The sequence below is a fragment of the Carassius auratus genome, chromosome 5 (genome assembly GCF_003368295.1).
Source record: "Carassius auratus strain Wakin chromosome 5, ASM336829v1, whole genome shotgun sequence".
Classification (NCBI taxonomy): Eukaryota; Metazoa; Chordata; class Actinopteri; order Cypriniformes; family Cyprinidae; genus Carassius; species Carassius auratus.
The window spans coordinates 27,717,775-27,744,690 of record NC_039247.1 but is presented as its reverse complement, the minus strand read 5'-3'; the positions used below and the strand labels follow the sequence as shown (position 1 = coordinate 27,744,690).

General features: G+C 40.1%; 2 protein-coding genes across 3 annotated transcripts in view; one reads left to right on the top strand and one right to left on the bottom strand.

Annotated features, from left to right (window-relative positions):
* The window catches only part of abl1 (c-abl oncogene 1, non-receptor tyrosine kinase), a 56,481-nt gene extending 48,407 nt beyond the window's left edge, over nucleotides 1-8,074 (top strand). For both annotated transcript variants that reach the window (XM_026254892.1, XM_026254897.1), the window contains exons 6-11: nucleotides 3,499-3,676; nucleotides 4,224-4,408; nucleotides 4,481-4,633; nucleotides 4,778-4,867; nucleotides 4,945-5,073; nucleotides 5,164-8,074. In XM_026254892.1, the coding sequence (XP_026110677.1) occupies nucleotides 3,499-3,676; nucleotides 4,224-4,408; nucleotides 4,481-4,633; nucleotides 4,778-4,867; nucleotides 4,945-5,073; nucleotides 5,164-6,758 (2,330 nt within the window). In that variant the 3' untranslated portion in view covers nucleotides 6,759-8,074. The remainder of the gene's footprint in view (nucleotides 1-3,498; nucleotides 3,677-4,223; nucleotides 4,409-4,480; nucleotides 4,634-4,777; nucleotides 4,868-4,944; nucleotides 5,074-5,163) is intronic.
* Nucleotides 8,075-8,195: 121 nt separating this feature from the next.
* On the bottom strand, nucleotides 8,196-21,739 carry rab14l (RAB14, member RAS oncogene family, like). The gene is made up of 8 exons (XM_026254907.1): nucleotides 21,615-21,739; nucleotides 13,465-13,523; nucleotides 13,339-13,392; nucleotides 12,785-12,962; nucleotides 12,636-12,702; nucleotides 10,956-11,043; nucleotides 10,850-10,880; nucleotides 8,196-9,815 (listed from the first exon to the last, which is right to left on the bottom strand). The coding sequence occupies exons 2-8, from the start codon at nucleotides 13,514-13,516 to the stop codon at nucleotides 9,638-9,640; spliced, it is 648 nt and encodes a 215-aa protein (XP_026110692.1). The 5' UTR covers nucleotides 13,517-13,523; nucleotides 21,615-21,739; the 3' UTR covers nucleotides 8,196-9,637.
* Nucleotides 21,740-26,916: the final 5,177 nt, after the last annotated feature.

Genomic DNA, 26,916 nt, shown 5'->3' with positions numbered 1-26,916 from the left:
ATCTCGTCTCAGTATTTCTGTGCACTCAAAATGCCATCAATAAAAGGCACCTCGTTGTCTATAACATAAGCCTGCCCATATCATAACCCCACTGCCACCATGGGCCACTAAATTCACAACATTGACATCAGCACACCACTCACCCACACAATAGCATACACACTGCCATCTGACCTGTACAGTGGAAGCCGGGATTCATCTGTGAAGAGAACACCTTTCCAAAGTGCCAGAGGCCATCAAATGTGCGCATTTGCCCACTCAAGTCAGTTACGATGACAAACTGCAGTCAGGACGAAACCCCGATGAGGACAACGAGCATGCAGATGAGCTTCCCTGAGATGGTTTCTGACAGTTTGAGCAGAAATTCTTTGGTTATGTAAACTGATTACAGCAGCTGTCCGGGTGGCTGGTCTCAGATGATCTTGGAGGTGAAGATGCTTAATGTGGAGGTCCTGGTCTGGTGTGGTTACACGTGGTCTGTGGTTGTGAGGCCGGTTAGATGTACTGCCAAATTCTCTGAAACACCTTTGGAGATGGCTTGAGAAATGAACATTTAATTCACAGGCAACAGCTCTGGTGGATATTCCTGCAGTCAGCATGCCAATTCCACGCTCCATAAAAAATTGCGACATCTGTGTCAAGTTACTGTGTGATAAAACTGCACAATTTAGAGTGACCTTTTATTGTGGCCAGCCTAAGGCACACCTGTGCAATTATCAAACTGTCTAATCAGCATCTTGATATGTCACACCTGAGGGGATGGATTATCTCGGCAAAGGAGAAGTGCTCACTAACACAGATTTAGACAGATTTGTGAAAAAGGCTTCGAGTTCAGCTCAAAATGGGGGCAAAAACAAAAGTGTTGAATTTCTTATTTTGTTCAGTGTATGTCTGATCAATCATAATTGGGTCAGGAAGGTCCACTAGTGATTTTATCTAGTTCAGTGATCCTCAAACTTTTTACAGTCGCATACCCTCTCCAGGCAAGCAGCATGGTACAGTACAGTATGGCAGACAGTTATTTCCATTTCTATAGTCAGAAGTTGTGAATGGTACCAAAATAACAAACCATAACGTACCACTTTTTTGGGCCCCCTCCTTTGGGGTACCTAGCACAGTAGTCCAATACCTAAAGGGTGGAGGTAGACTCACACTAGAACATTGATTGGTTAACAGTAGGGATGCACGATCATGATTTTTCATGGCCGATTCTGATACTGATTTGCATTTAAAAAAAAAAAAGGAAAGGAAAAGTATGCATAAACAAGATGTTTATTTGGTATTTACTAGGCCAAACTGGCTTTTGGCTATTGAAAACAATAACCGTAACCATCTGAAATTAACAGCAGTAACTGCACAGTAAGTAGCCTACATTCAATACAAACACAGATGGTACAGACATCAGCATTTAGCATTTGTTTTTGAATTGTGTTGAAACTAAAGAGAACTGGCCTTAAATTAAAAGATTAACTGTAACCATGTGAAATTAAAAGCAACAACTGCATAGTTCTACAATCCAAACAACACAATCAACACCCATTCAATAAGGTGTTTCTTAATCAGCATTCAGTATTTTAGTTTTTATATTTGGTTTTAAGTAAAAAAAAAAAAAAGAAAGTTTTGCCAGTGTGAATAAAAAAAGTATGCTATATAAATCCAAAATGTTAAAATCAAAGTGTTGGTGTGAATAAAACAAAGAAAAAAAAATAAAACAAAAGTGTTTCATTCGTCCAATTAAAAAAAAATAGGGTAATGATTCACATCTATATTTTTTTACTTGAGCCAATGAAAAATAAATAACTATTTGCTCAAATTAAAAAATATAGATGTGAATCATTACCCTCAAATTTTTCATTGGATGAATGAAGCACTTTTTTTCATTGTGCTACAGCAGGTGATTACGCTTGCGCAGGGAAAGGCTCTTATTTGTGCGCCAGTGTACCAGCTGCTGTTTGTTTCCGGCTAACTGTGCCTCAGACATGAAGTTCTGCACTTCATGTAATGAACGGCTGCCCGTGTCCTGCGCACGGGTTTCGAAATACTTCCACACTTCCATTACGTGATAGCGAATGTTTACAATGTAGTCTGTGCACACGAGCACACTTCTGGAAAAATCGGCCGAAAAAAAGTCTTAAAAACTGTCTGATTGCCGATCACTTATTTTAAGTAAAAACTGTCCGGTTCCCATTTATGGCCGGTCAACTGGTGCATCCCTAGTTGACAGAAAATCGTTACTTGTGCGTGCTAGAAAGGGGAATGACAACGCAATGGGAATGAAGCTTCTCCTTCATTCTTTCCTTCATGCTGTTCATGCGTGTTGGGCTTGTTTACGTCATAGAGTGCAAATACAACAGTGTTTTTTATAATTTCATATTTTCATATTTTAGAATTTAGTAAAACAGCCGTTTATGAAACACTGCATACTTAAGGGCCAGTGCTAACTATATGCAGTTGACCTCTGCCATATGAAGGGTCTCCATAACTGTACCACTGAACAATATAGGTAATGTTAACATTGGGCACTCCCCACCAGGTACAACATTCTGATTGTTTGCATTTAGTTTTTAAGCCCATAAATAATAATTTACTCATTCTAATAAATTTATATTGTAATTTACTCATATTAATATATACAAAAATATCATTGCACAAATGAATGCATTCTACTTTTTAAAATAAAAATAGAAAATAAAATGAAAAAGAGTTCTAAACTAATGCGCTGTCTTCTGTATCTTACGCACACAAACGCTCAGTCACTCATACAGATCACGCTTTGCGTGCAATCAGACATTCAGGAACAAACTTTTTAGCACTGCTCTGCATATTTTTATAAAGAAGCCCTTTGCTACTCGAACCTGTACAATCTATCAATAAAACAATATAAAGACATGCACAGATTGGCAATTGTTTGTTCACATGTCTGTTTCAGAGCGAACCATCAGCCTAAACTTACGGTGGTATAAATATAAGTTGTCTACTTCCACACTGTCTGTGTGCGCCTTCAGATTGCTCATGCGGAAAGTATAACACAGCCTTAAAGATGTCTTGCCTTGTTTTTTATTCCTCTTTTTAAATCTGTAATGGAGGGCGTGTCCTGTAGGTGGAACCTAAGCACCTTGCCTGCCACAACATCTCTTACTGTTTGCACATTTTTTGGTGCATGTGAGCAAATGGAGTACCCCAGTTTGAGAACCACTGATCTAGATGAACAATAACTCAGAAGAATGATGTAGAAAATGTAAAGCGCTAATATAATTTGCAATTAAAATGCATTTTTATAAAAAGGTTTGAGCAGTAACGGGCCAGTACATCAGGGTTGTTTAATTATTAGAATTAGGAATCGACTTTGACTTCATCAACTACCTTTATTTTAAATTAAAACGCACACATTAAACATCATACTTGAATTTGTCACAAGAAACTGCCTTTAGATGGAGATATGAATGATAGTGCTTATATACTCTATACGTAATATACTCTATTTTTCTCTAATGTCAGGTGTCTGCACACGGGAACCTCCGTTTTATATCATCACAGAGTTCATGACTCATGGAAACCTGCTGGATTACCTGCGTGAATGTGATCATGAGGAGGTCAATGCTGTGGTGCTGCTCTACATGGCCACGCAGATCTCCTCTGCTATGGAGTACCTGGAGAAGAAGAACTTCATCCACAGGTGAGCAAGATGTTCTGCAGTGTAGGTGTGACACCTACATAGACGATTGTATGTGCTGCGTTTGTAATAAATCCAGTCAATTGTTATTAAATATTCAATGTCTTGGCTTTTCATACTATTGTTTATAGTAGCTTTATGTGTATAGTTTGAGTTTCTGCTTAGAGCCTTTCTCTTAGTGATGCTTTAACAGACAGAAGGTATTTCACAATAGCTAGAACAGGTTTTATAGCACTTTGACAAACAATAATTAAATTAACTATATAGGCAGTTGTATCATTCTTTCGGCCTGATTTACAAAAAGTAGCACACAAGATAACTGAATAGCCCTGTTAAGAAGTCAATTTCAGAAACAATTATAATGTCAGGTCCTTCACAGGTAGTTTACAAAATGTATTTATTGTGTTGTTTATACCGTGTCCATTCCAGTCTTATCATTCTGTGAACTAAAAAAAATGACTAAACATTACAGGACAAGGATAAGGGGTTGTCCCTTACGGTATTTATAGGAAGTGACACGTTTCCAGTTAACACCTGATTCTTGTTTCAGGGATCTGGCTGCTCGTAACTGCTTAGTTGGGGAAAACAACTTAGTTAAAGTGGCAGATTTTGGACTGAGTCGCCTGATGACGGAAGAAACCTACATAGCCCATGTAGGAGCCAAGTTTCCCATTAAATGGACCGCCCCAGAGAGTCTGGCCTATAACAAGTTCTCCATTAAGTCAGACGTGTGGGGTAAGCAAAAATCAATTAAACACTCATTATTCTCTTATGGGTAAAACTAAAATTCTTGCTTTAACTCTTTAGCATTTGGTGTCCTGCTTTGGGAAATTGCCACCTACGGGATGTCTCCATATCCTGGAATTGACTTGTCCCAAGTGTACGAGCTACTAGAGAAAGATTACCGCATGGACAGACCCGAAGGATGCCCAGAGAAAGTCTATGAGCTCATGAGGGCCTGTAAGTAGCTTGTTGGATCACTGAAGAAAATCCAAGGAGCAAAAAGTAGACAAACTAAAGTATTTGAATAAGATGGTTACAATTAAGCAATTAATTCAGGTCTTTAGTTGCCTTTTAGACTGACGTTAGTGTTTCTATCTTTAGGTTGGAAATGGAACCCTGCAGAGCGGCCTTCTTTTGCTGAAACTCACCAGGCATTTGAAACAATGTTTCAAGAGTCCAGTATCTCTGATGGTAAGATTTTGTCTCCGGTTTAGAGAGATTTGTGTGGACTTTTCTCATAGCTCATCTTTAATCTTCATGGGTTACAGAGGTGGAGAAAGAGTTGGGGAAGAAGGGTAAGAAGCTGACACTGGGTCCAATACAGCAGGCACCAGAACTTCCCACTAAGACGAGGACACTAAGAAGACATATGGACAGTAGGGATGGTGACAGTCCAGGTAAGTTTTACTTTCCCAATATTCACAGTTAATTCTCAGTTACTTTCTGCAGAGTGGGCGATTGTACTGATAAAGTTTTACCCTTTCCAGATGCAGCAGAGGCTGAGGTGATAGGGCCCCCGATGCTCCCGAGGTCTGTCCTTGATAGTAACTTGAACGAAGATGATCGCCTCCTACCTAAAGATAAAGATAAGTTCCGAATGAATCCATTCAGTTTAATCAAGAAAAAGAAGAGAACCGCCCCGGCACCCCCAAAGCGCAGCAGCTCCTTTGGTAAGATGGATGGGCACTTGGATCGTAAAGGACTGGGTCCTGACTGCAAAGATGATTTCAACAACGGGGCTTCCACCAATGATGCCTTGCACAGCATTGACCCTTGCAAATTGATTAGCTCCAACAATACCATGGCTGTTGGAGTGACCAATGGAGCCCCAGTATATCCTGGTCAGCTCTTCCCTTCACATTCACGGAAAAAGGGCACAGCAACAACATCGGGTGGTGGAGGGAAGCTTGCCACAACTCCAGCCACAGAGGAAGATCCTATGTCAAACTCCAAGCGCTTCCTAAGGTCTTCTTCTGCTTCTAGCATGCCCCCAGGGTCTGAACGCACTGAGTGGAAGTCTGTCACCCTGCCGCGTGACATCCAGTCATCTCACTTTGACTCTGGCACCATTGGAGGCAAGCCAGCTTTACCACGCAAGAAAGCAGATGGCTTGCCACGTGGTGGCACCCTTACCCCGCCACCACGCCTTCCCAAGAAAATTGAAGATGCACCTGACGAAGTGTTTAAGGACTCAGAGTCTAGTCCTGGATCAAGTCCTTTGACTCTGACACCTAAGCTCACCCGTCGGCCACATGTGCAGATGGAAAATTCCAAAACAAGTGCCTTGCAAGCGGTGCTTCCACCTCTGGGAGCATCTGGTGATGAATGCCGACCTCGTAGGCTCAAGAACTCTTCTGAAGTCCCTGGACAAAGAGACAGAGAGAAGGGGAAGTTTACAAAACCTAAACCGGCTCCTCCTCCACCTCCTGTCTCTAGTGCCAAATCTGGAAAGTCTTCGAGGAATCCCACTTCTGATATCTCTTCGGATACCAAAGTCAAAGGCTTCTCTGAACAAAACCCTTTAAGTCTTGGATCCACAGAACAAGGCAGGGGGACAAGTCTTTCCCAAGAAAGTGGCAAAAAATTGCCTAAAAACACTTCAAAAGTGCAGCCCCCAAAGACCTCTCCGACATCCCCAAGCAGTCAGCTACCAGGGATGGGAACGGGATCGGCTGTTGGTGACCCAGGATCCAACTTCATTCCCCTCATGACGACTCGCCGCTCACTAAGGAAAACACGCCAGCCATCAGAGCGACTCTCCAATTCTTGCATTACACGCGAGATGGTTTTGGAGAGCACGGAGCTCGTGCGAGCTGCCATTGGCCGCATTTCAGAGCAAACCGGCAGCCACAGTGCAGTGTTGGAAGCTGGCAAGAATCTGTCCAAGTATTGCGCAAGCTACGTCGAGTCCATCCAGCAGATGCGCAACAAGTTCACTTTCCGTGAAGCCATCAATAAGTTGGAGAGCAGCCTGCGTGAGCTGCAGATCTGCCCTGCTGCCACTGGGGGAGCCAACACAACACAAGACTTTTCAAAGCTACTTTGCTCCATCAAGGAGATCAGTGACATAGTTCAGAGGTAGCGGAGAAGAGAACAGATGGAACTGATATCTCTAAGTGTGGGGCTTCTCTTGGTTGGCTGTGGCGTGCCATACATTTCCATTGAACCCACCTCAGCTTTTCTCATGCCAAATAGTGGAACATTTAAGAACGATTCAGTGTCTTATTACTAGCAGTGCACAAATGCAGGGGAACCAGTAATGTTGCTCCAGACTCTGTTTGGCGATTTTAAGGTAGCCCAGGTCCAAGCCCTAGTGACTTGATATTTTATGAGTCTTTGTCTGCAATTCCTTGACTTTTCTTCTCTCCATTTTCTCAAAGTATTTGTTATAGACAGCATTATCTCAGCATTGCAGATGACTGACAGAAAAACACCTCATGTGCCTCACACTTTTCAAGGGATCAAAATATATTTTTGATTACATTCATGATCATAGTATTGATAAAGACTGTTTATTGATGTGTCCAGCTTAGTTTTCTTTGTGTGGTTGGTCGAGAAAGGGCTTTGTTGTGAGATGTGAATGGTCCCTGTGATATGAGGAACTTCAAACCGACTGATCAAGTATTGTATGATTGCAACACTGTGCCATGATTGACATTTCACTGATGGGGTCGTTAAGTAGGTTTTCTCACCTTTTCCAGGCCCGTCAAGGGTTTTGAACAAGTGTTCCTACAGCACAATTACTACACACATGCCTTTCCAAAACTACGGTTGCCTTAAAGAGACTCGCTGAACATGAATCATTGGTCAGTGAATGAAACACTACTGTCTCAAGGAGAAAGATTTGGAAGTGAGAATCGGCGCTTCAGAAACAGTATAGGTATAGATGTTTTTGTAATGTCCTCTGTAAGATCTTCAGTTACCACTTGACGTAATTTCAAAGGTTTTCCACACACCACTGACAGAAGTGCTCCAGGATCACGGACTTGACGGAGCAGCTTTATCCAGTGACCACAAGCCATGATTCTTATTGAGGTGATGGGAGTTGAGTCAATGACTATCTTACTAAAACGTTTGTGTTTGTTTTGCTTGTGTAGTTTTCAGTATTAGTTTGTCTTTTCCAACACTTTGCCATTAGACTGCGACGCCTGAGGAAGAGGCCAACCACAAGCTTTTAATTCAACATGGTACTACCAGTGTTGACATTTCATGTTTGTTTGTTTTTTTTCTCTTAAAATCATGCCACTATTAAATTTGTATTCAAGCTTCACCCTTTTGTAGACTAATTGCTCATCTTTGTAAATACACATCACTTATTTTTAGTTGATTCTTCCTGTAACCTTGGTGCAATTTTTTTTTTATTGCAAAAAATACAAAGCAATTTTTCTACTTGAACAACGTAATTTGTTTCTGTCAGTGTGTTCATGTTGTCTGCTCTCTGTTCTAATGTGCTTTTGCATATGCATGTGTTTGTGGTTTATCTTCATTTAAAACTTTGACTCAGAATGAAGCAAAAACACTTTGTCTACATTTTTATTATCGTCATTAAAATCAAAATGTCAACATTTTAAAATCATATACACACAAGAACAGATTTTCAAACGTTAGCACAGCTCCTTCAAAGTTTATACATATGTACTGTTTTTGTTCATGTCAACAGCAAGGTCTTTCAAATCGCAGATTCAGACAGTTCAAAAGGACTAGTGCCTGCCTTAGATCAGTCAAGATCTGAGCTCCATTTTTAAGACTTTCTGAAGGAGAATTTGCCTTCTGTCTCTTCAGCTGGATGTGTGAGAGTTTGTGATGTATACGCCAAGTGAGGAGTCAGTGCTCTGTTACATCACCAACAGATACAGCCTTATTTACAGCAGCTGAATCAGATTTGATTTCATATGGTACATACACTGAATTAAGACACAGATGCTGCTTCAGAGGAATTTGCGGTGGTGCTGTTAATATACAAGCCAATGCAGTGACTGGAGACAGTTCCATCACATTTCATAGATCTATACAAAAACAGTAGCACTGTTGTAAAACCGTTTGTTTAACTCAAGACTGAACTGCATGTTGAGCTAGCTGAGAATAAACGGTGATAATATTAACGTGAAAAATAATAAGGCAACATGAAATAATGGTGGTGAGGACAGAGGAATGAATGTTGATAGAATGAAGGAGCAGAAAAGGAGATGGGAGCGATTAAATAATTAATCTTTCCGTAAATTGCCTTTGATTCATAAAGCTGTCTGACCCAAACTGACTCTACACTCACACATGCGCTCACATGTGACATGCACGTGATTGCGAGTTTGCAAAAGGAGACGTTTCATTAGGTTATAAATCTGGGATCAGTGAAATCAATGAGACCACTGCACATTTAGAGATTAAGAAAAAATGCAATGCATGATTCTGGCCGCAGGTGCATAAAAAACTGATGCATTATTTTGCACCCTCAACCCAGGTGCTTTTTATCTGAATGCACATCAGACGGGTGTCCTATAGGTGACTAACACAAACAGATTGATTCTCCTGCACGATTTCACTGCTCTGAATGCGTCACAACCACACTGACACTCATACGTTTGGAAAAATGGCAGCAGATATGTATTTGATGTTCTTAAAACGATCCTAACACAACCCATGCAGCAGCAGCATTATTATGAATCGATGTCACGTTTGGCCACTTCCTTCAGTATGGGTCTTATTTCTGTGATGTCACATTGTTGGGCTATAAAATCAATCAATAAAAAGAAGCTGAACTGATGCGTGTGATGTGATGAGCAGCGGTGCAGTCAGAGGAAGGTGAAGATGGGAACTGAAGAACACACTGACCAGAGAGAGAGGATGGACAGATGAAGAGAGAAACAGGAGGAAATGAGCACATGATCCTCTCTGCGGTTGCCTTGCAACGCGAGCGTGTGTGTGATGGAGGAAGAGGAGGATGGTTGTGGAGGATGAAGGTCATTAACAGCCACACCCTTCCCTCTGCGGCTGTGGTTCACTGGTGAGCCGGCCGCCCTGCGGCGCTGACGGTTTGTGCTGCACGCCAGACTCGGCCGCGTTCAGATCCAGACTGCCGTCCTGAATGTTCTGGTAGATCTTCTTGGCGGCTTCCAGAAACGCATCCTCCACATTCTCACCTCTGTGACCACAAACACACGGTTAGCATCTATACACTCACATGAGATTCATGGAACAAGAAGAACACATCTAGATAAAAATAAAAGATCAAGACAAACTTGATGGCTTGGGAAAACCCAACTATTTTATGAGGTGGCACAACATGCTGGAAACATGATAATAACATAATAAAACATGTTAGCAACATGCTAAGAAAAGTTTGAAACACTAGCAACATGGTAAAACATTAAAATACACTAACATGCTAAAACACACAAGCAACAAGCTAAAATATGCTAGGAGCATGTCAGCGTTTTGTCAAAACGTTATAAACATGCTATTAGCTTGTTATCAATATGTGCTAAATGTGCTTTAGCAATGTTGACGTTAGGAAGGAACATATGAGCAATGTGTGAAAACATTTAAAGCATGTTATTAACATAAATGTGCGAGCACCGTGCTAATATTGTAATATTTCATCCATCAGAGACTGCATGGCTTTAAAACTTTCAGACTTAAAGTTAAATCAATCATTCTGACCAGGCTTTCCAATACAATCTCGTGACAGCTCAAATAGATTACATTTTGCTGAACTTGAATCCTATTCATATGCTATGACATGCTAACAACATGCTTAAATGTTAGGAACATACAAGCATCATGCTAAAAAAGCACCATATATAAACGTACCAAAATCTTATAAACATGCGGTTATCTTTAGGAATTTTATATAAGGAACATGCTAGCATTGTGTTAAAGCTAGTTGCTAGGGAGTTCTGGGTAGTTGCTACGGATGGACAGAGTATGGAAGAGTAATTGGTGTCAGAAATGTTATTCTCTGAATATTAATAATAATGTTAAATAGCATATTTCTCTCAAAGTTCAGCTCTGTGAACATTTTTAAAGCATTTGGGTTTTCCTCATAAATACATGTGTACAGACGGATATGTTTCTGACGTCTGGTTTAGTTCATAAACACATTGTCTGATGACTTATTTGTGATGTTTTCACTGCACACGTCACATCCATAATGCTGGAGCTGCTGGAATTACTCACGTTTTAGCGCTGGCCTCCAGGAACAGCAGACCTGTGCACACAAACAAGCGTGAAATCAGAACGGTGTCGTGTGATCGGTCATGTGACAGACATACGCTTCACTCACCATTCTCTTCAGCGAACTGTTTAGCTTCTTCATACGTCACGTCCCGCTGCGCTTCCAGATCCGCTTTGTTTCCTATGAGTATGATCACCTGCACAAACACACCAGAGAAACCTCTCTGAGCCAAACCAACCATAAACCCCACCCCCAACCTGTCAATCACACCCGCGGCTGACTGCCTGCTGTTGCTAAACTAGATGTCACAGTTTGGTGAAAGAGGCTGCAGGGTTTTTTATGTTATCAATACTGTGCAGTGCCCTAAGTCAACAGAGCTCAACCCTGTGACTGCTATGATACAGTGCTGAGACATGACTCATTCATACAGATGTGGCTGCTAGGCAGCTGGCAGAGTGTTTTTGTGCTTTCAGTGGTTTCTAGGTTGATGCTATCCTATCAGTACACTGCCTGTTAAGCCCAGGACACAACAAGCTGTCCTCACAGAACCCGCAGTGACGAAAGCTGATGGTGTTGCTCCCTCACGTCGACTGCATCTGGACCGAAGCACACTGCACAGACTACTACCGACTGCAAACTAGCATGTGCGTTGTGCACCTGCATGTAAAGAATTAACTGTCTATATCAGTAGGTGTCAAGTGTCTTGCTAATGGCCCAACATGTTATGTTATGTTACTACAATGCTATAGTGCTGAGACACAACTTGTTTATTAGGGATGCACGGTAAATTTTGGTCAATATTTAATGTACATCTTGTCGGTAAAGCCGTTTCTATAATCGGCGGTAAATCTCTACACGTGTGTGATTTCACGTGGAGCAGCATTTACTACACAGAGCCGTTGTTCACTGTCAAGTTGCGCACAACGTGCAAAATATGATCATGATTTTAGGCAGCCTGTCAGTGAACAGTGGCTCTGTGTAGTTAATGAAATCTGAATCGGAGTGTGAAAATGAGGCTAATCACCACCGAATGCTGCTTTCACGCCAAGCAGGAAACGACTGATTGATTGCTATCTGATAATACACACCTGCACGCTGGATGGAGCCGACCAACAATGCGTTTTTCCACAGATATGTAATAATCAAGGAACTCTGCTGCTGTAATATGGCTGCAGTGGTCCCATTTTCAGAGACTGCGTAGTATCACTGCGCCATGTTACGGCAACACAGTTCCTCGATTATTACGCCAGAATTCAAGTTTAGTTCCTAATCATACTGGCCTAGAAAATTGCAACTTTTCATTTTCTGCTGGTCTTAGTACATGATATAATTACAGAAGAGTCAAGTCTTAAATAGGGAAAATATCGAAATTAATTTGGTCATTTTTGAACACGATGCTACTGGTCTAATAGGATTCAATGATGATTGCTAAGCTATGCTAAAAGTGCTATCCCCAGACCCGGAGATCGGCTGAATGGATTCAAAAACGATTAAACTCAATTTATTAACTCTGGGGAAGTTGGAGAATGAATTTCCAAAAATAGTGTAGTGTTCCTTTAATGCAGAAGTTCTAAAGAAAGCTCCGTGCATACAGGAGAGAAAATAAATTGACACACAGCACTAAAAAAATCCTTGCTTTTTCATGCCGCAAATGATCGTGCCTGGTTTGAATTGTTTTGATTCAAAACCGTCATTGCATTGAACATTCCCGCCAAATTTTTGCATTCAGTGTGAGAAGGCCTTAAGCCCAACCTGTGTCTTTCCAGTCCAGACTTTGCTTGTACTCACAGTATTGGGGTTGGTAAGGTTCCTGGCGTCGGTCAGCCAGCTGCTGAGGTGGTTGTATGTGCTTCTCCTGTAGGACACACAGACAGAGCATGTGTTTCCATCGCTAGAGATAACAGCAGCATGAGTGACGCGTCACTCGGCTGACGTACCTGGTGATGTCGTAGACCATCAGCGCTCCCGCCGCTCCTCTGTAGTAGCTGCGCGTCACGGCCCTGAAGCGCTCCTGACCTGCCGTGTCCCAGATCTGCAGCTTGATCTTCTGACCGCTCACCTCGATGATCCTGGTGCCGAACTCCACGCCGATGGTGTGCGGGCAGTCGGCCATGACTGAGGAGAGCAGAGCGTTCATGGTGAACACCAACAACAACTACTGACTCACATCAGAATCACATCATGTAGCCTCAGTGTGTGTGTGTAGGACATCATGTTAACTTAAGAGCAGCTCAGATCTTAGCACTAGGAGGAACTTCAGAAGGATGTCAGCATTAGGAAAGTGTCTCTGAATCTGCATGTATTCCCATTACTGTGAGATTATATGTTTGTTTCGCACATTTTCGTGTGAAGATACCATACTGAAACTATTAGTGAATGACTGGATGTTTAAAACTCTACTGGACTCATGTAACCCATATACCCATTCTATCTGGCTCAAGATGTTGATCGAGCATGCTGAAGGAGAGGCCTGACAATCACTCATACTTACATTTCTTCTCTGTGAACTGGTGCAGTAAGCAGGACTTCCCTACGCCCATGTCTCCTGTGATGAGAGAGCAGACATGAGAGCCTGACGAATCACGACTGAATGCTTCACTGCTGCTGATACACTCACCGATGATGATGTACTTGAAGATGTAGGAGTAGTTGTAGGGTGCAGTGGCCATTGCCGCTCTGAAACAGACACACACACACGCATGTGATTGTTAGTGTGCATCTGTCCACAGTTACACAGACACGTGTTTGTCCAGCTCCTGAGTTGTGTAACCTCTCAAACGCCTCTGAAGAGTCTGGTTTTGCACTTTAAAATTAAACATTTAAGACAGTCATAAATATTTGTATTGTAATTTTACAGCAATCTAAAATAAAATTATTGTATTATTTTTCTTAAATGCAGTAATTCATCATTTTTAATGTGCTACTGGTCTAATACTGTCATTAGGATATGTCCCCAAAACCTTCAAACTGGCTGTTATTAAGCCTCTCATAAAAAAGCCACAACTTGACCCCAGAGAACTAGTTAATTATAGACCAATCTCGAATCTCCCTTTTCTGTCCAAGATACTAGAAAAGGTGGTATCCTCACAATTATATTCCTTCTTAGAGAAAAATGGTACATGTGAGGATTTCCAGTCAGTATTTAGACCGTATCATAGTACTGAAACTGCTCTCCTTAGAGTTACAAATTATCTGCTCTTATCATCTGATCATGGGTGTATCTCTCTATTAGTTTTATTGGATCTTAGTGCTGCGTTTGACACAATTGACCACAACATTCTTTTGCATAGACTTGAACACTTTGTTGGCATCAGTGGAAGTGCATTAGCATGGTTTAAATCGTACTTATATGACCGCCATCAGTTCGTAGCAGTGAATGAAGATGTATCATATCGATCACAAGTGCAGTATGGAGTACCTCAAGGCTCAGTTCTAGGGCCGCTACTCTTCACGCTTTATATGTTACCCTTGGGAGATATCATCAGGAAACATGGTGTTAGCTTTCACTGTTATGCTGATGATACGCAGCTCTATATTTCCTCGCAGCCCGGTGAAACACACCAATTTGAAAAACTAATGGAATGCATAGTCGATATAAAAAATTGGATGACGAGTAATTTCTTACTGCTAAATTCAGAAAAAACAGAGGTGTTAATCATAGGGCCTAAAAACTCTACTTGTAATAACCTAGAACACTGTCTAAGACTTGATGGTTGCTCTGTCAATTCTTCGTCATCAGTTAAGAACCTAGGTGTGCTACTTGATCGCAATCTTTCCTTAGAAAGCCACGTTTCTAGCATTTGTAAAACTGCATTTTTCCATCTCAAAAATATATCTAAATTACGGCCTATGCTCTCAATGTCAAATGCAGAAATGTTAATCCATGCATTTATGACTTCAAGGTTAGATTATTGTAATGCTTTATTGGGTGGTTGTTCTGCACGCTTGGTAAACAAACTACAGCTAGTCCAAAATGCAGCAGCAAGAGTTCTTACTAGAACCAGGAAGTATGACCATATTAGCCCGGTCCTGTCATCGCTGCACTGGCTCCCTATCAAACATCGTATAGATTTTAAAATATTGCTTATAACTTATAAAGCCCTGAATGGTTTAGCACCTCAGTATTTGAATGAGCTCCTTTTACATTATACTCCTCTACGTCCGCTACGTTCTCAAAACTCAGGCAATTTGATAATACCTAGAATATCAAAATCAACTGCGGGCGGCAGATCCTTTTCCTATTTGGCGCCTAACCTACCTAACATTGTTCGGGAGGCAGACACACTCTTGCAGTTTAAATCTAGATTAAAGACCCATCTCTTTAACCTGGCATACACATAACATACTAATATGCTTTTAATATCCAAATCTGTTAAAGGATTTTTAGGCTGCATTAATTAGGTAAACTGGAACCGGAACACTTCACATAACACCGTACTTTCTACATCATTAGAAGAATGGCATCTACGCTAATATTTGTCTGTTTCTCTCTTGTTCCGAGGTCACCGTGGCCACCAGATCCAGTCTGTATCCAGATCAGAGGGTCACTGCAGTCACCCGGATCCAGTACGTATCCAGACCAGATGGTGGATCAGCACCTAGAAAGGACCTCTACTGCCCTGAAAGACAGCGGAGACCAGGACAACTAGAGCCCCAGATACAGATGCCCTGTAAAGACCTTGTCCCAGAGGACCACCAGGACAAGACCACAGGAAACAGATGATTCTTCTGCACAATCTGACTTTGCTGCAGCCTGGAATTGAACTACTGGTTTCGTCTGGTCAGAGGAGAACTGGCCCCCCAACTGAGCCTGGTTTCTCCCAAGGTTTTTTTCTCCATTCTGTCACCGATGGAGTTTCGGTTCCTTGCCGCTGTCGCCTCTGGCTTGCTTAGTTGGGGTCACTTCATCTACAGCGATATCATTGACTTGATTGCAAATTAAAACAGACACTATTTCAACTGAACAGAGATGACATAACTGAATTCAATGATGAACTTTAACTTTAACTATCATTTTGCATTATTGAGACACTGTTTTCCAAATGAATGTTGTTCAGTGCTTTGGCGCAATGTATTTTGTTTAAAGCACTATATAAATAAAGGTGATTGATTGATTGATTGATTGATTTAATTCTACGGAAAAGAAAAACAGTAATATTTTAATTTGACAACAACAGCATTTATAATAATTTTTTATAAAAACGTTGCAATTTTTACCAAATAAACCACAATTATATTTCACCTCCAAACTGTGCAGCGCTACTTGAGTTTTTTATAAACCACATCCCCATTGTTTTGATTCGTTCAATAAAAAATGTTTAATTGTTAAAGTAAAATAAACAAAACAAGAAATATATTTATTTTTCCCTATTTTGTCGTCACTCCAGGCTGACAGTGTGACAGACTTAATTATTTATTTTACAGTATACAGTATAATATGCCGTATAGTTACTATACTAACATTTACAGTGAAATCTTTTGGAAAAACCACGCATTAAGCAACTTTCTGAACAAGATTGCTGTCTGTTAACATTGACAGTCTGATAACCTGCCTGACATTCAAATCAGAAGTCACATGCTGCCATCAAAAACAATGGAATTGTTGGAACATTTCTAACAGACTTCATGTCATTTTGTTCACACTCATCAAATAGTTGAGTTCTTTGAGATACAAGTTCAATAAAGGCTTGATATCAGATCTGGTCAGAGGTTTTCTACACTACAGCACTGAAATGACAGTAAGTGTAGTGTATGTTAAAGAGTTATTACGTTTGCAGGGCTATATTTTTGAGTATTAGTCTATTAATGTGTGTTGCATTAATACAAATTTATACAAATAGACAATTTATAAAATACAAACCTATAACAATAAGTCTGATAGTACTTTTTATTATTATTATTAGATTTAAACCAGAGCCGAACAAAACAGAGATAAGAAACTAATTCTGTCAGCACTACCTACATATAAGATGAAGACCTAACATGATCTACACAGTTATACCAGAGTCCGTCTATGGAGAGCCTTCCCACTCCCTATTAAGTCCTATTGTACAGAATTTTGGTTGCAGTACCACCAGAGTTCCACTGGGGGTGATCACCATGAGTGCAAAATGAATGGGAGTCTATGGGGCTAGACGGCTAAATTTGCCCCTTTCACCCGATTGCCGTTGAGAAATCTCTGATCTAACTGTAGGTTTTGCAAGTTCAAATTGGGTTATAGGTTGAAAGTTGAATGAACGAGTACATGTCCTTTTTTATTTCTTACAGGTTGAGTTGCCCATAACACGTTAGCATTCTGCTAATGAATGTGTATGACGTCATTGACATTTTAAAAGCAAATAAGTGACTCTAAAAAATCTATCACCCAACAATGGTAATTTCTTTGCATCTCCTTTCGAATACAACATTCAAATTAATAGAAAAAAAATTATATCTTGAGAAAAGTGGATTTTGAGGGACACACCGCTATACCAGGGGCATGTTGTTGGTGTATCCTGCAGTACCACGATAAAAGCCAAAGAAGAAGCGTCTCGTCAGAGAAGCATTATAGCCGTGACGGCGGCAAATAAATGTCAAATCATAATTTAAAACTACAAAAAAGTGACAACAACCGAACAAGAGAAGACAGAATTCTTTCAATCTCCACAAGGACTTTCACCATGGCAGATCAACATTGTTGGTCGCGGACAACTACTGATGTATAATGCTATGTAGTATTATAAATGATAAGACACTTGTTCTTTGCTTAGTTTTTATTTTATTCAAGAGGGTGTTACATTAAAATATATTATAAAGTATATAAAAGTAAAATATATAAAAGTGCACATAAACACCTTAACAAAACTCAAGTACATACGGAGGGAGGGGTTCTAGCAGACCAATCACAGCACTTGCAGTCAGCGTAGAATTGACACGCTGTTAAATTTTGGGGAGAGGCACGTCAGGCTACGCCGTACTACACATAGCCTACAGCGTAGCTACGATGTAGGTTCAACGCAGAAGTATAAATTGGGCTTTTCAGGACTCAGGTAATTTTTCAAACTTGATGTGCTGTCGTTTCAGATTGCATATCTGGCATACTGGCTTTGTCTTGTCCTCACACAATTTAAAGTGCTACCACACAGCTGAAGCCTTCGGCATTTTTGCCTTCTCTTCAGGATGAACTGAATCATGACATTCACTCATGTGCGATTCATAAGCCAGTTTTCCACTTTGAGCCGAGCCGTTTCATTTTCCACTGTGGTGCTTAAAACGGAGCTCTTTGGAATGCATTATAAATGCGTCAGTCATGCCTTGGTTGTGTAATATAAACAAGCGATATGGACGATTATCAGATATTTTTATCTAATATTTAATTTGTTCAATAACAGAAAAAAAGACAACTCTTGACGTGAAAAATAAAATAAACAGAAGGCGACGTCGGGTATAATATCAACACAGGTAAATGTTTCCTCCACAGACCAGATTGTCTCAGACATTTTTATTTTGAATGTATCGTAGCTGTTCAACTTACTTGGCTGTAGGGCTGTCAAAAAAAAAAAAAAAAAAAATTTTGCATTCGAATTTTAGGTGTCCGTTAAGGAGGCTGCTTTAAGGCCTGCCCCGGGCATACTTAAAATTTTTCTAGAGAGAGATAAATTCTATTACCATTGTACTCGCGTCTCGCACAACATAGCCGCATGTTTAGAAAGCCATGTAAAATTAAGGTGGGTTAAAATTTTTTCAAAAACATATCTAGAGACTTGGTGGGTGTTTCCCCATCCCACTGCCTCTCAAGTTTAAATGAAAAATGTACTGTGTGATTGGCTTTCATCCCTTTGTATTATATGCATGCACACACGATGCTGTTTTGTTCATAGTTCCTTAAGCTACTTTATTATAATTCGTTTATAAACATTATTTTAAATATTATGCACATTTTTCACTGTCATATTTTCTAATGCTTAGAATAAATGTGCATTAGTAATATCTTGTGGCCTCAGAAGAGAAGCCAAAAGCTTTTCTTCACCCTAATTATGCATTTTAAATTTGATTATAATTTGATCAAATTTCATTGCAAATTCGAATTTAGTTTTTCAGCCATTTTGACAGCCCTACTTAGCTGTTTGATCAAATAGCGAGAATACAACTGTAACTGAACCTGATGACAGTCCTTAGAACTGTTCGGCCTGAAAATATACAACATCTAGGTATATTCAAGCACGAATGAAGACCGTTTCACTGGGGATGCCAGGTGTTCAAAAAAAAAAGTAAAGGATTATTTGAATCTCAAACCTGAAAATCGAATCCCAACAGACCAAAGGAACATTCAAATAATCAAATATTCTGGTCCAGCCCTAGTTAAGTTTCCAAAGTCTGTGATGATTTTGGGTGAAAATTCATCTGCTGGTGTTGGTCCATTGTTTGTTTTTTTTAAAACCAAAGTCACTGCACCCGTTTACCAAGAAATTTTAGAGCACTTCATGCTTCCTTCCGCTGAGCAGCTTTTTGTAGATGCTGATTTCATTTTCCAGCAGGATTTGGCACCCGTCCACACTGCCATAAGCACCAAAAGTTGGTTAAATGACCATGGTGTTGGTGTGCTTGACTGGCCAGCAAACTCACCAGACTTGAACCCCAGAGAGAATCTATGGGCTATTGTCAAGAGGAAGATGAGAAACAAGACCAGAACATGTAGATGAGCTGAAGGCCACTATCAAAGAAACCTGGGCTTCAGACCACCTCAGCAGTGCCACAAACTGATCACCTCCATGACACGCCGAACTGAGGCAGTAATTAAAGCAAAAGGAGCCCCTATCAAGTACTGAGTACATTTACATTAAATGAACATACTGCAAGACTTTCTACAGCATACTGCCAACAGTAATTGAATACAAAATATATTTCTGAAGTACAGCATGTAATAATTATCCAGTAAAATAGTACATCTGAACTGGGATTATTATAAGAAACTGAACCATCTGACATCTTGTTTAGAAAGAACATATTTTAAATATTTCACGTCTTTAATTCCATTCATTATTTGTAGTGTGCCTGCCATCCCATAAACACAATAAGTTCTGTGCTTTGTTACTTTTAATCGGAAATAAATCATCAGCAAAGAGTCACAGAATGATGCCAGTGAAACAAAATGTCACGTAAAGTCACAGTTATCTCAAGTGCATATATTAAACCAGCATTTCATATATTTATTTATTTGTGAATTCACGATAGCATTATGTTTTGTTATGATTTTTAATTAATTTCAAATCTGTGGGGTGATCTGAGAGGGCTGTGCACAAGGACATGCCTTCACAATCTGAGCATTTCTGCAAACAAGAGTGGGCAAATATAGCCAAGTTAAACCCCCCACCCAACCCACCCCTGCATTTTAACAGGGGTGTGTAGACTTCTGATATCCACTTACTTCAAATTGCTGATGCCTTTCGATAAAGGTGCGTACAACTAAAATGCAAGCTTAATACTAGTGGTAATGGAAATACTAATTTAGAAAAATTTACCTTACCATAACATACTGATGGACAGATTATTACTGTTGAATGCATTTCACAAGGCTGTTTGTCATGACTCATGACCACGTAAACGATGCTTCAGAGCTCAAATTTAGGCTTCATATTAGAGTTAATGGTCTAACAATATTTCCAATTTCAAACAGCTTTTACTGTACCAGGCTTTTCAAATGACACTTTAAATTCACATAGCTATATAAATGACTTGGCTAATGGTTTAAAGAAATGGTACTACAGTAAAATGTCCAAAATTTGGATTTCGTTAGACTATTACCTCTGGTGCCTAGCTTTAACACATCCAGGAAAGGGAGCTTCTGTTGTGTTGCAGATTGTTCCTGTTATGTTTTGGCGATTTTGTTGCATTATGCACTAATGGGCCACCATAAGAAGTTTCTACATGACGTAGGCCTAGATTAAAAAAAAAAAAAATGGATTTATATAATATTTTCAAATTGATTCATTTCCAATGATTTACCACTGGAAGCGACATTTACATAAAGCGGAAACACTATTATTAATATAATTTATTAGATATTTATAGCATTATTTATATCAGTATTTCAAATAAGAGTGTTTGAAAGCAAAGTTATGTAATATGTGATTTCACTGGTAAACTGGTAAGGACTACGACTATTATCATATATCAACAGTGTGTCATGAGTGTGAGAACAACAGAAGAAACTGTCAGACTCCAGTCCGAGCATAACACACAGAGAAGAGAGAGAGAGAGAGAGAGAGAGAGAGAGAGATGCTCAGCAGGACAGTCTGACTGTCTCTCTTAACACACCTTCATCATCCTCATCATCACAGCTATCACAGTGTAAACCAGAGAACTGACAGCAACTGTCCTGATAAAAACACTCACACTAACGCACACAGGTGTGTGTAGCATCATTTAAAGGCGCTGTAATGAGCGTGAAACTGTCCCATATAAACACAAATCTCTATCAGCTGAGTGGGTGTCGCTACTCTTCGTGTCAGATAAAGCTCATGAGAATGACACTACAGTAACACACAGCCCTCACATTAACACACTGAGCAGCTAACTGTCGGATTTCGCCCTGTTTTAGAAATATTTCACGTGTTCTGTTAATTTATGTTGATTTGGAGCTGCTAGCGGCTAGCTAGTGTGAGCGGCTAACGGCTGATTCGGGGCTCCAGATTGAATTTAACGCTGAACGGACGCGCTCTGTGGAGTAGCGCGCGTGAGAGTGGAGTGTGAGCGCGCGGCGTATGTCTATATCATGCATGTTCTCACCTGTAGTCGTGTGTGTTTGCTGTAAATCAGTGTGTTCAGGTGGTGATTATCCGGATGCTGGTCAAGATGGCGGCGGCACAAAGACTGACGCAGTTCCCCGGCTCACCTGCGGGCGGCGCCAGAGTACGCGCGCTTCACTGCACTCGGCGTGACCCGCAGCGGGCGCGCGCTCGTACACAACCCCCTGCGTCCGAATGTTCATACTATCAATCCTAAATAGTCAGATTAGTGAAGCCCGTTCATCTTCATATTTCTTTTTTAAAGCCCGTTCATCTATTTACTCTCTTAATTTTAAATTAATATGGAAAAAATAAGGTGGAACACGTGAGGAAGAAATCTTTAATCCAACCAAATTCCAAAAAGGTTTGAATGGGTTACACGCTTTTACTGTCTATGGTTACACGTTTATATGGTAACTTGAACTGGATTTTTTTTTTAATAAATCGTCTAAAAATACTTTCACGCTTCCATTCTTGTGATTTAAATTCTACTTCAAGGCTCCCCATGAAGCTGTCAAAACATTCATCAAATTCATGACATGGAAACTGATCATTATTTAAAGCATTTATTCATTATCAATAAAATCATTATAGTAAATATAATAATACAATCTCCATATTCATCCCGAAGAAGGAGGGGAACCAGTACACAATCAAAATGAAACTTTAATGACAAAAATAAACACAAAACAGCGCACCAGCCCCTCACGGATGACTGGTGCGCACAAAATAAAAAGCAAAACATAAAATATGGCCCAGGCCTGGTCCTCTCTCCTCCTTCACTATCGTAGTATATCCTTCCATCTCCTACGTGGGACTGGAGACCGGTGGTGGGGCGCAGGTGTCACTGATTTCCCAATCATTCTGCTGGCCTCCCTCCTTGTTCCCTCGTCTCTCGGCCCGCCCCACTCGCCACAGTAATATAAATCACTATGTTGCTTAGTTAATCTGAGATAAAAACAATGACCAAAAACCATTCAATGAAAAAAGTCGGTCTGGCTAGATACCATTTTTCAGAACCAATCCTGATCTGATACCAGAAATTCTGAGTATCGGCTGATACAGAGCCGATACCAGGACATCATATTTATTTTTTAAAATCAGTGTAGAATTTCTATACCTCAATATGTTGACCTGTTCATCACTCTTTAAAGAAAAACAACAAATTAATACATATATATTCATAATCTATATATGACGACAACAACAACAAAAAAAGAAACTAGGTTAGCAAAAGTTACTCTAGAATAAATCATAATTTTAAAAATTTAGTGGGGGAAAAAAAACAGTGGGGAACAAATAAAATTGAGTAAGTGTAGGGCTAAATATGGTAAAATGTTAAACATTGCTTTGTCTATTGTTGTAAAATGCATTCATGAAAAACAAATTAGGAACACTGTATCATCTTAAGAGAGTTGCATTGTCTTGACTGTCTGTCAGAGAACTTGAATTTAACCTTTAAAGTATGCACCAATCTATTTAGGTATGGCTATTTCCAAAAATGAACAGGACAGCATGTCACTAAATTTTAATCCTGTGATCAAAAAGTAAAGAGCAGGGTTAATATTTGGTTACCGATTTGTCTCTGAGGTTGTGCTCTGCTGGCTAAAGTATGAAGGTATTTCTAGGCTTACCTATGTTGCTTCCTCAATTCATTCAGTAAAATAAATAAGCTAAATTATCAAACAATGTTACATTTTTTTGTGGAAAAACAGTGTGCATTATATTAGAAAATCTGATGTAGTTAAATCATATAACAATTGTGATTATTTAGATTTTTCTATCTTAAATAACTGTTTTTGACAAACTTGGTGGTCTCTCATTTTTGTTAATTTGTGATTACAAAATGTAAAATATGCCTGTTAAATTGTCAGCTTTTCACAGGAAAGTACTTTTGGCTTGGAGGTTAATTTACAAGCAATTTTTTTTTCTCCACATCAGCATTATATCTGGAATAGTTGTATTATTCTGTATAAACATAAGAGTATATTTATGAAAACAAAGGATTCTTTTGGTAGGGCAGTTGTTGAATTCTCTTGGGTATTTAAAGGTACAGGTTGTACTGTAGGACCTGCCACGAGAGGGGGCACTACCAAAACAATAACAATCTCGTGTTTTGATGACGCTAAGAAGGAGCGTGGAATGATGGGATTTGTTGTCTTCTACCCAACCGCTGATGGCCATTAATCAAATGGAAAGATAAATCATGGATTTAACGCGAGTTCAACGATTTGCACAAGTAGATTACATACAAAGTCAATGCAAAGACGTGATCAGACTATGGATCAAACGCGTCCTCCCGCGGGTCTAGAGACGCAGTTCCCTGCGTTTGGCAGGTATACCCCATAATACTAATCTTGTTGATCGTTATAATAGCATACATTTTCTGTAACGATACGAATCAAAACAACTCACCTGTCGAGTAAAAGAAAAGTGAGATCGGCATCTCTTTCTAGTTGAAGTTTGTTGCAAAGCTACTTCCGCATTTGCCCTCGACACTGTTGTCATGTGGTTTCTACGTCAGTAAAGGCAGTAACAAAGGGATACTAATGTCATTGACAGGCGACTGCACTCCCCTGTGTCACTGTTTAGAAAGGGAATTTTCTCATGATTTACAAGTAGTTGAAAACATTAGCGATATTGTTAGTAATCAGCTGGACAAAATATATAACACTAGTCTAGTGGTTTTTGGATATTTTACTTCAAATATCTTACAAATTGTACATTTAATGACTTATGATGAATTTCTCGGGTGTCGCTGTTGGACAGTGTTTTCTCTACTTCCTGTTGGCCTTCTGTAGCTAATCGTAGCTCTTTGTAGCTGTTTTTATTTTTTTTCTCTATAATCTTTATCTATCACTCTCTGTTTTTAAAGTGATAAAATTAACTCAATTCACACCATATTTCTGATATTATCGAACAATCTTATCAGATTAATTTTGTTCGTTCACTTTTATTTTATATGCGTGAGTGCAGTACACCTGCAAAGCGTTAGCGTTTGCATTCGAACCTATCGCTGTTTTCTTTTCTCCTCCCCTCTCTCTCGCTCTAGTTTTTCACAAGTTAATCAAACTGTGGTAAGAATATTTCATCAAGCACGGTGAGTGATGGCTTCTCCTGCTATCGTTATTTGCACCTCTTGTCACATGTACAGTTTATCTATCTCTGTCGCTGATGAGGGATTCACATGTGATAAATGCAGGGAAATAGTTAGGCTGACAGAGAAGATTTCAGAATTAGAGACATGCATCCAAACTTTAATTGAGGACAGTAAGAATGTTAGGGCTCTAGATATGGCCTTGGATGCATCTAGCTCAGGGATTCCTGTACATTGTTCAGCTCCGGCAACAGAGCCCCTGCAGCAGGGCAACTGGGTGACGGTGAGGCAGCGTAGTTGTGGGTCAAAACACCGCTCTTCTGTTCCGATCAAAACATTAAACAGGTTCTCCCCACTCAGTGATGCACCCACTGAGAAACCTGATGAAAGTGCTCTAGTTATTGGTGATTATATTGTATGGAACGTGAATATAGAGACACCAGCCACCATAGTCAAACGTTTACCGGGAGCCAGAGCGCCTGACATCTTGGCAAATTTAAAAGTGTTGGCTAATGCTAAACATAAATACAGTAAGAATGTTATTCATGCCGGCGCTAATAATGTTCGACTTCGCCAGTCGGAGATCACTAAAAATAACATTAAAGAGGTGTGTGAACTTGCAAGCATGATGTCAGACACTGTAATATGCTCTGGTCCCCTCCCTGCTTACCGTGGTGATGAGATGCATAGACAATTGGACAAGCTTTTGGGTCTTTCTTCATCCCTCCTGGGATAAGTGCTGCTCTTATCTCTAGAAATATGGCACATAGTCTAAGAGTTTGTTCTTGATTAACTGAGGCTCAAGTCAGGAAGCAGACAGACTGGCTAAACAGAACGTCTGCTAACTATATCACTCCATAGAAATCAGTTAATTCTCAGCACATAGAGACTCTTTCACCTAGATATCACACTATAGTCAATTCAAGTCAAGTCAACTTTATTTATATAGCACTTTACACAAAATACATTGCGTCAAAGCAACTGAACAACATTCATTAGGAAAAAAGTGTGTCAATAATGCAAAATGACATTGTAGAGATTGTGTATTTTACCTGAACTACAAAAAATGTCCAAACCAATTTAAGAATAACAATTTAATTGAGGTTCAACAAATAAAAAACAGATGCAATACGGATTAAAAAAAGTGATAAAGCTTGGCTTATTGAATATCAGGTCCCTTTCTACGAAAACATTTTTTTGTAAATATTATGATCACTGATCATAACCTAAATGTGCTCTGTTTGACAGAAACCTGGCTAAAACCTGATGATTACATTATTTTAAATAAGTCCACCCCCCGAGATTACTGTTATAAACATGAGCTGTGTCCAAAAGGTAAAGGGGGAGGTTTTGCTTTAATTTATAACAATGTTTACAGGAGTTCTCAGAGGGCAGGCTTCAAGTTTAACTCGTTTGAAGTAATGGTGCTTCATATAACATTGTACAGAGAAACAACTACTGTATACAGGCCACCAGGGCACCATACAGACTTTATTAAAGAGTTTGCTGATTTTCTATCCGAGTTGGTGCTGGCTGCAGATAAAGTTTTAAATTATTGGTAATTTTAATATCCATGTTGATTTTAGGATTTTAGGAAAAAAGGACAACTTATTCACACTGTACTTCTCATTGAAAGTGAGGAGGCAAGTTACTAGCTTTAAGTTACTGCGTCGAACAACGCTTTGGGGAACGCGCTTAGCGTGAGCGACTATGAATATCGTGTGTAATCAGTCCAATGGAAGAGCGTGACGTCACAGGCGGGGTGACGTAAGTGTCCAGCAAGCTATAAAAGCATGTGCCGTGCAGCTGGTGTCAGCTTCGAGTACCAGCAAGAGCCGGCAGGGGTGCTGGGGGTATGGCTCCGAGACACAGAGTTTCGTTCCATCGAGGAACTAGGGTTACATACGTAACCTAGAGACGTTCCTCTTCAGGAACTTAAGCTGCGTCGAACAAAGCTTTGGGGAACGAGTACCAATGCCACCAGACTACCAAACCCCTGCCTAGTGTGTATCCGAAGAGCACAGCTTAGGACGAGAGGACAGAAGAGCCTGGAGTGACTGGCATGTCTAGGCCATAGAATTTAACAAACGTAGACGGCATGGACCACCCCGCAGTGTTGCAGATGTCCAGCATGGATACACCTGCTAGGAAGGGCTTGGAGGCCGCCATACCTCGAGTAGAGTGAGCCTTGGCTCCCGACAGCGGG

Bases quoted from the DNA above. Each gene is read 5' to 3' on its own strand.
- rab14l (XM_026254907.1), bottom strand. From the start codon at position 13,516: ATGGCCACTGCACCCTACAACTACTCCTACATCTTCAAGTACATCATC. The intron at 13,393-13,464 runs GTGAGTGTATCA...CTCTCATCACAG, and splicing joins CTTCAAGTACATCATCATCG to GAGACATGGGCGTAGGGAAG. The intron at 12,963-13,338 runs GTAAGTATGAGT...TGCTCTCCTCAG, and splicing joins CCAGTTCACAGAGAAGAAAT to TCATGGCCGACTGCCCGCAC.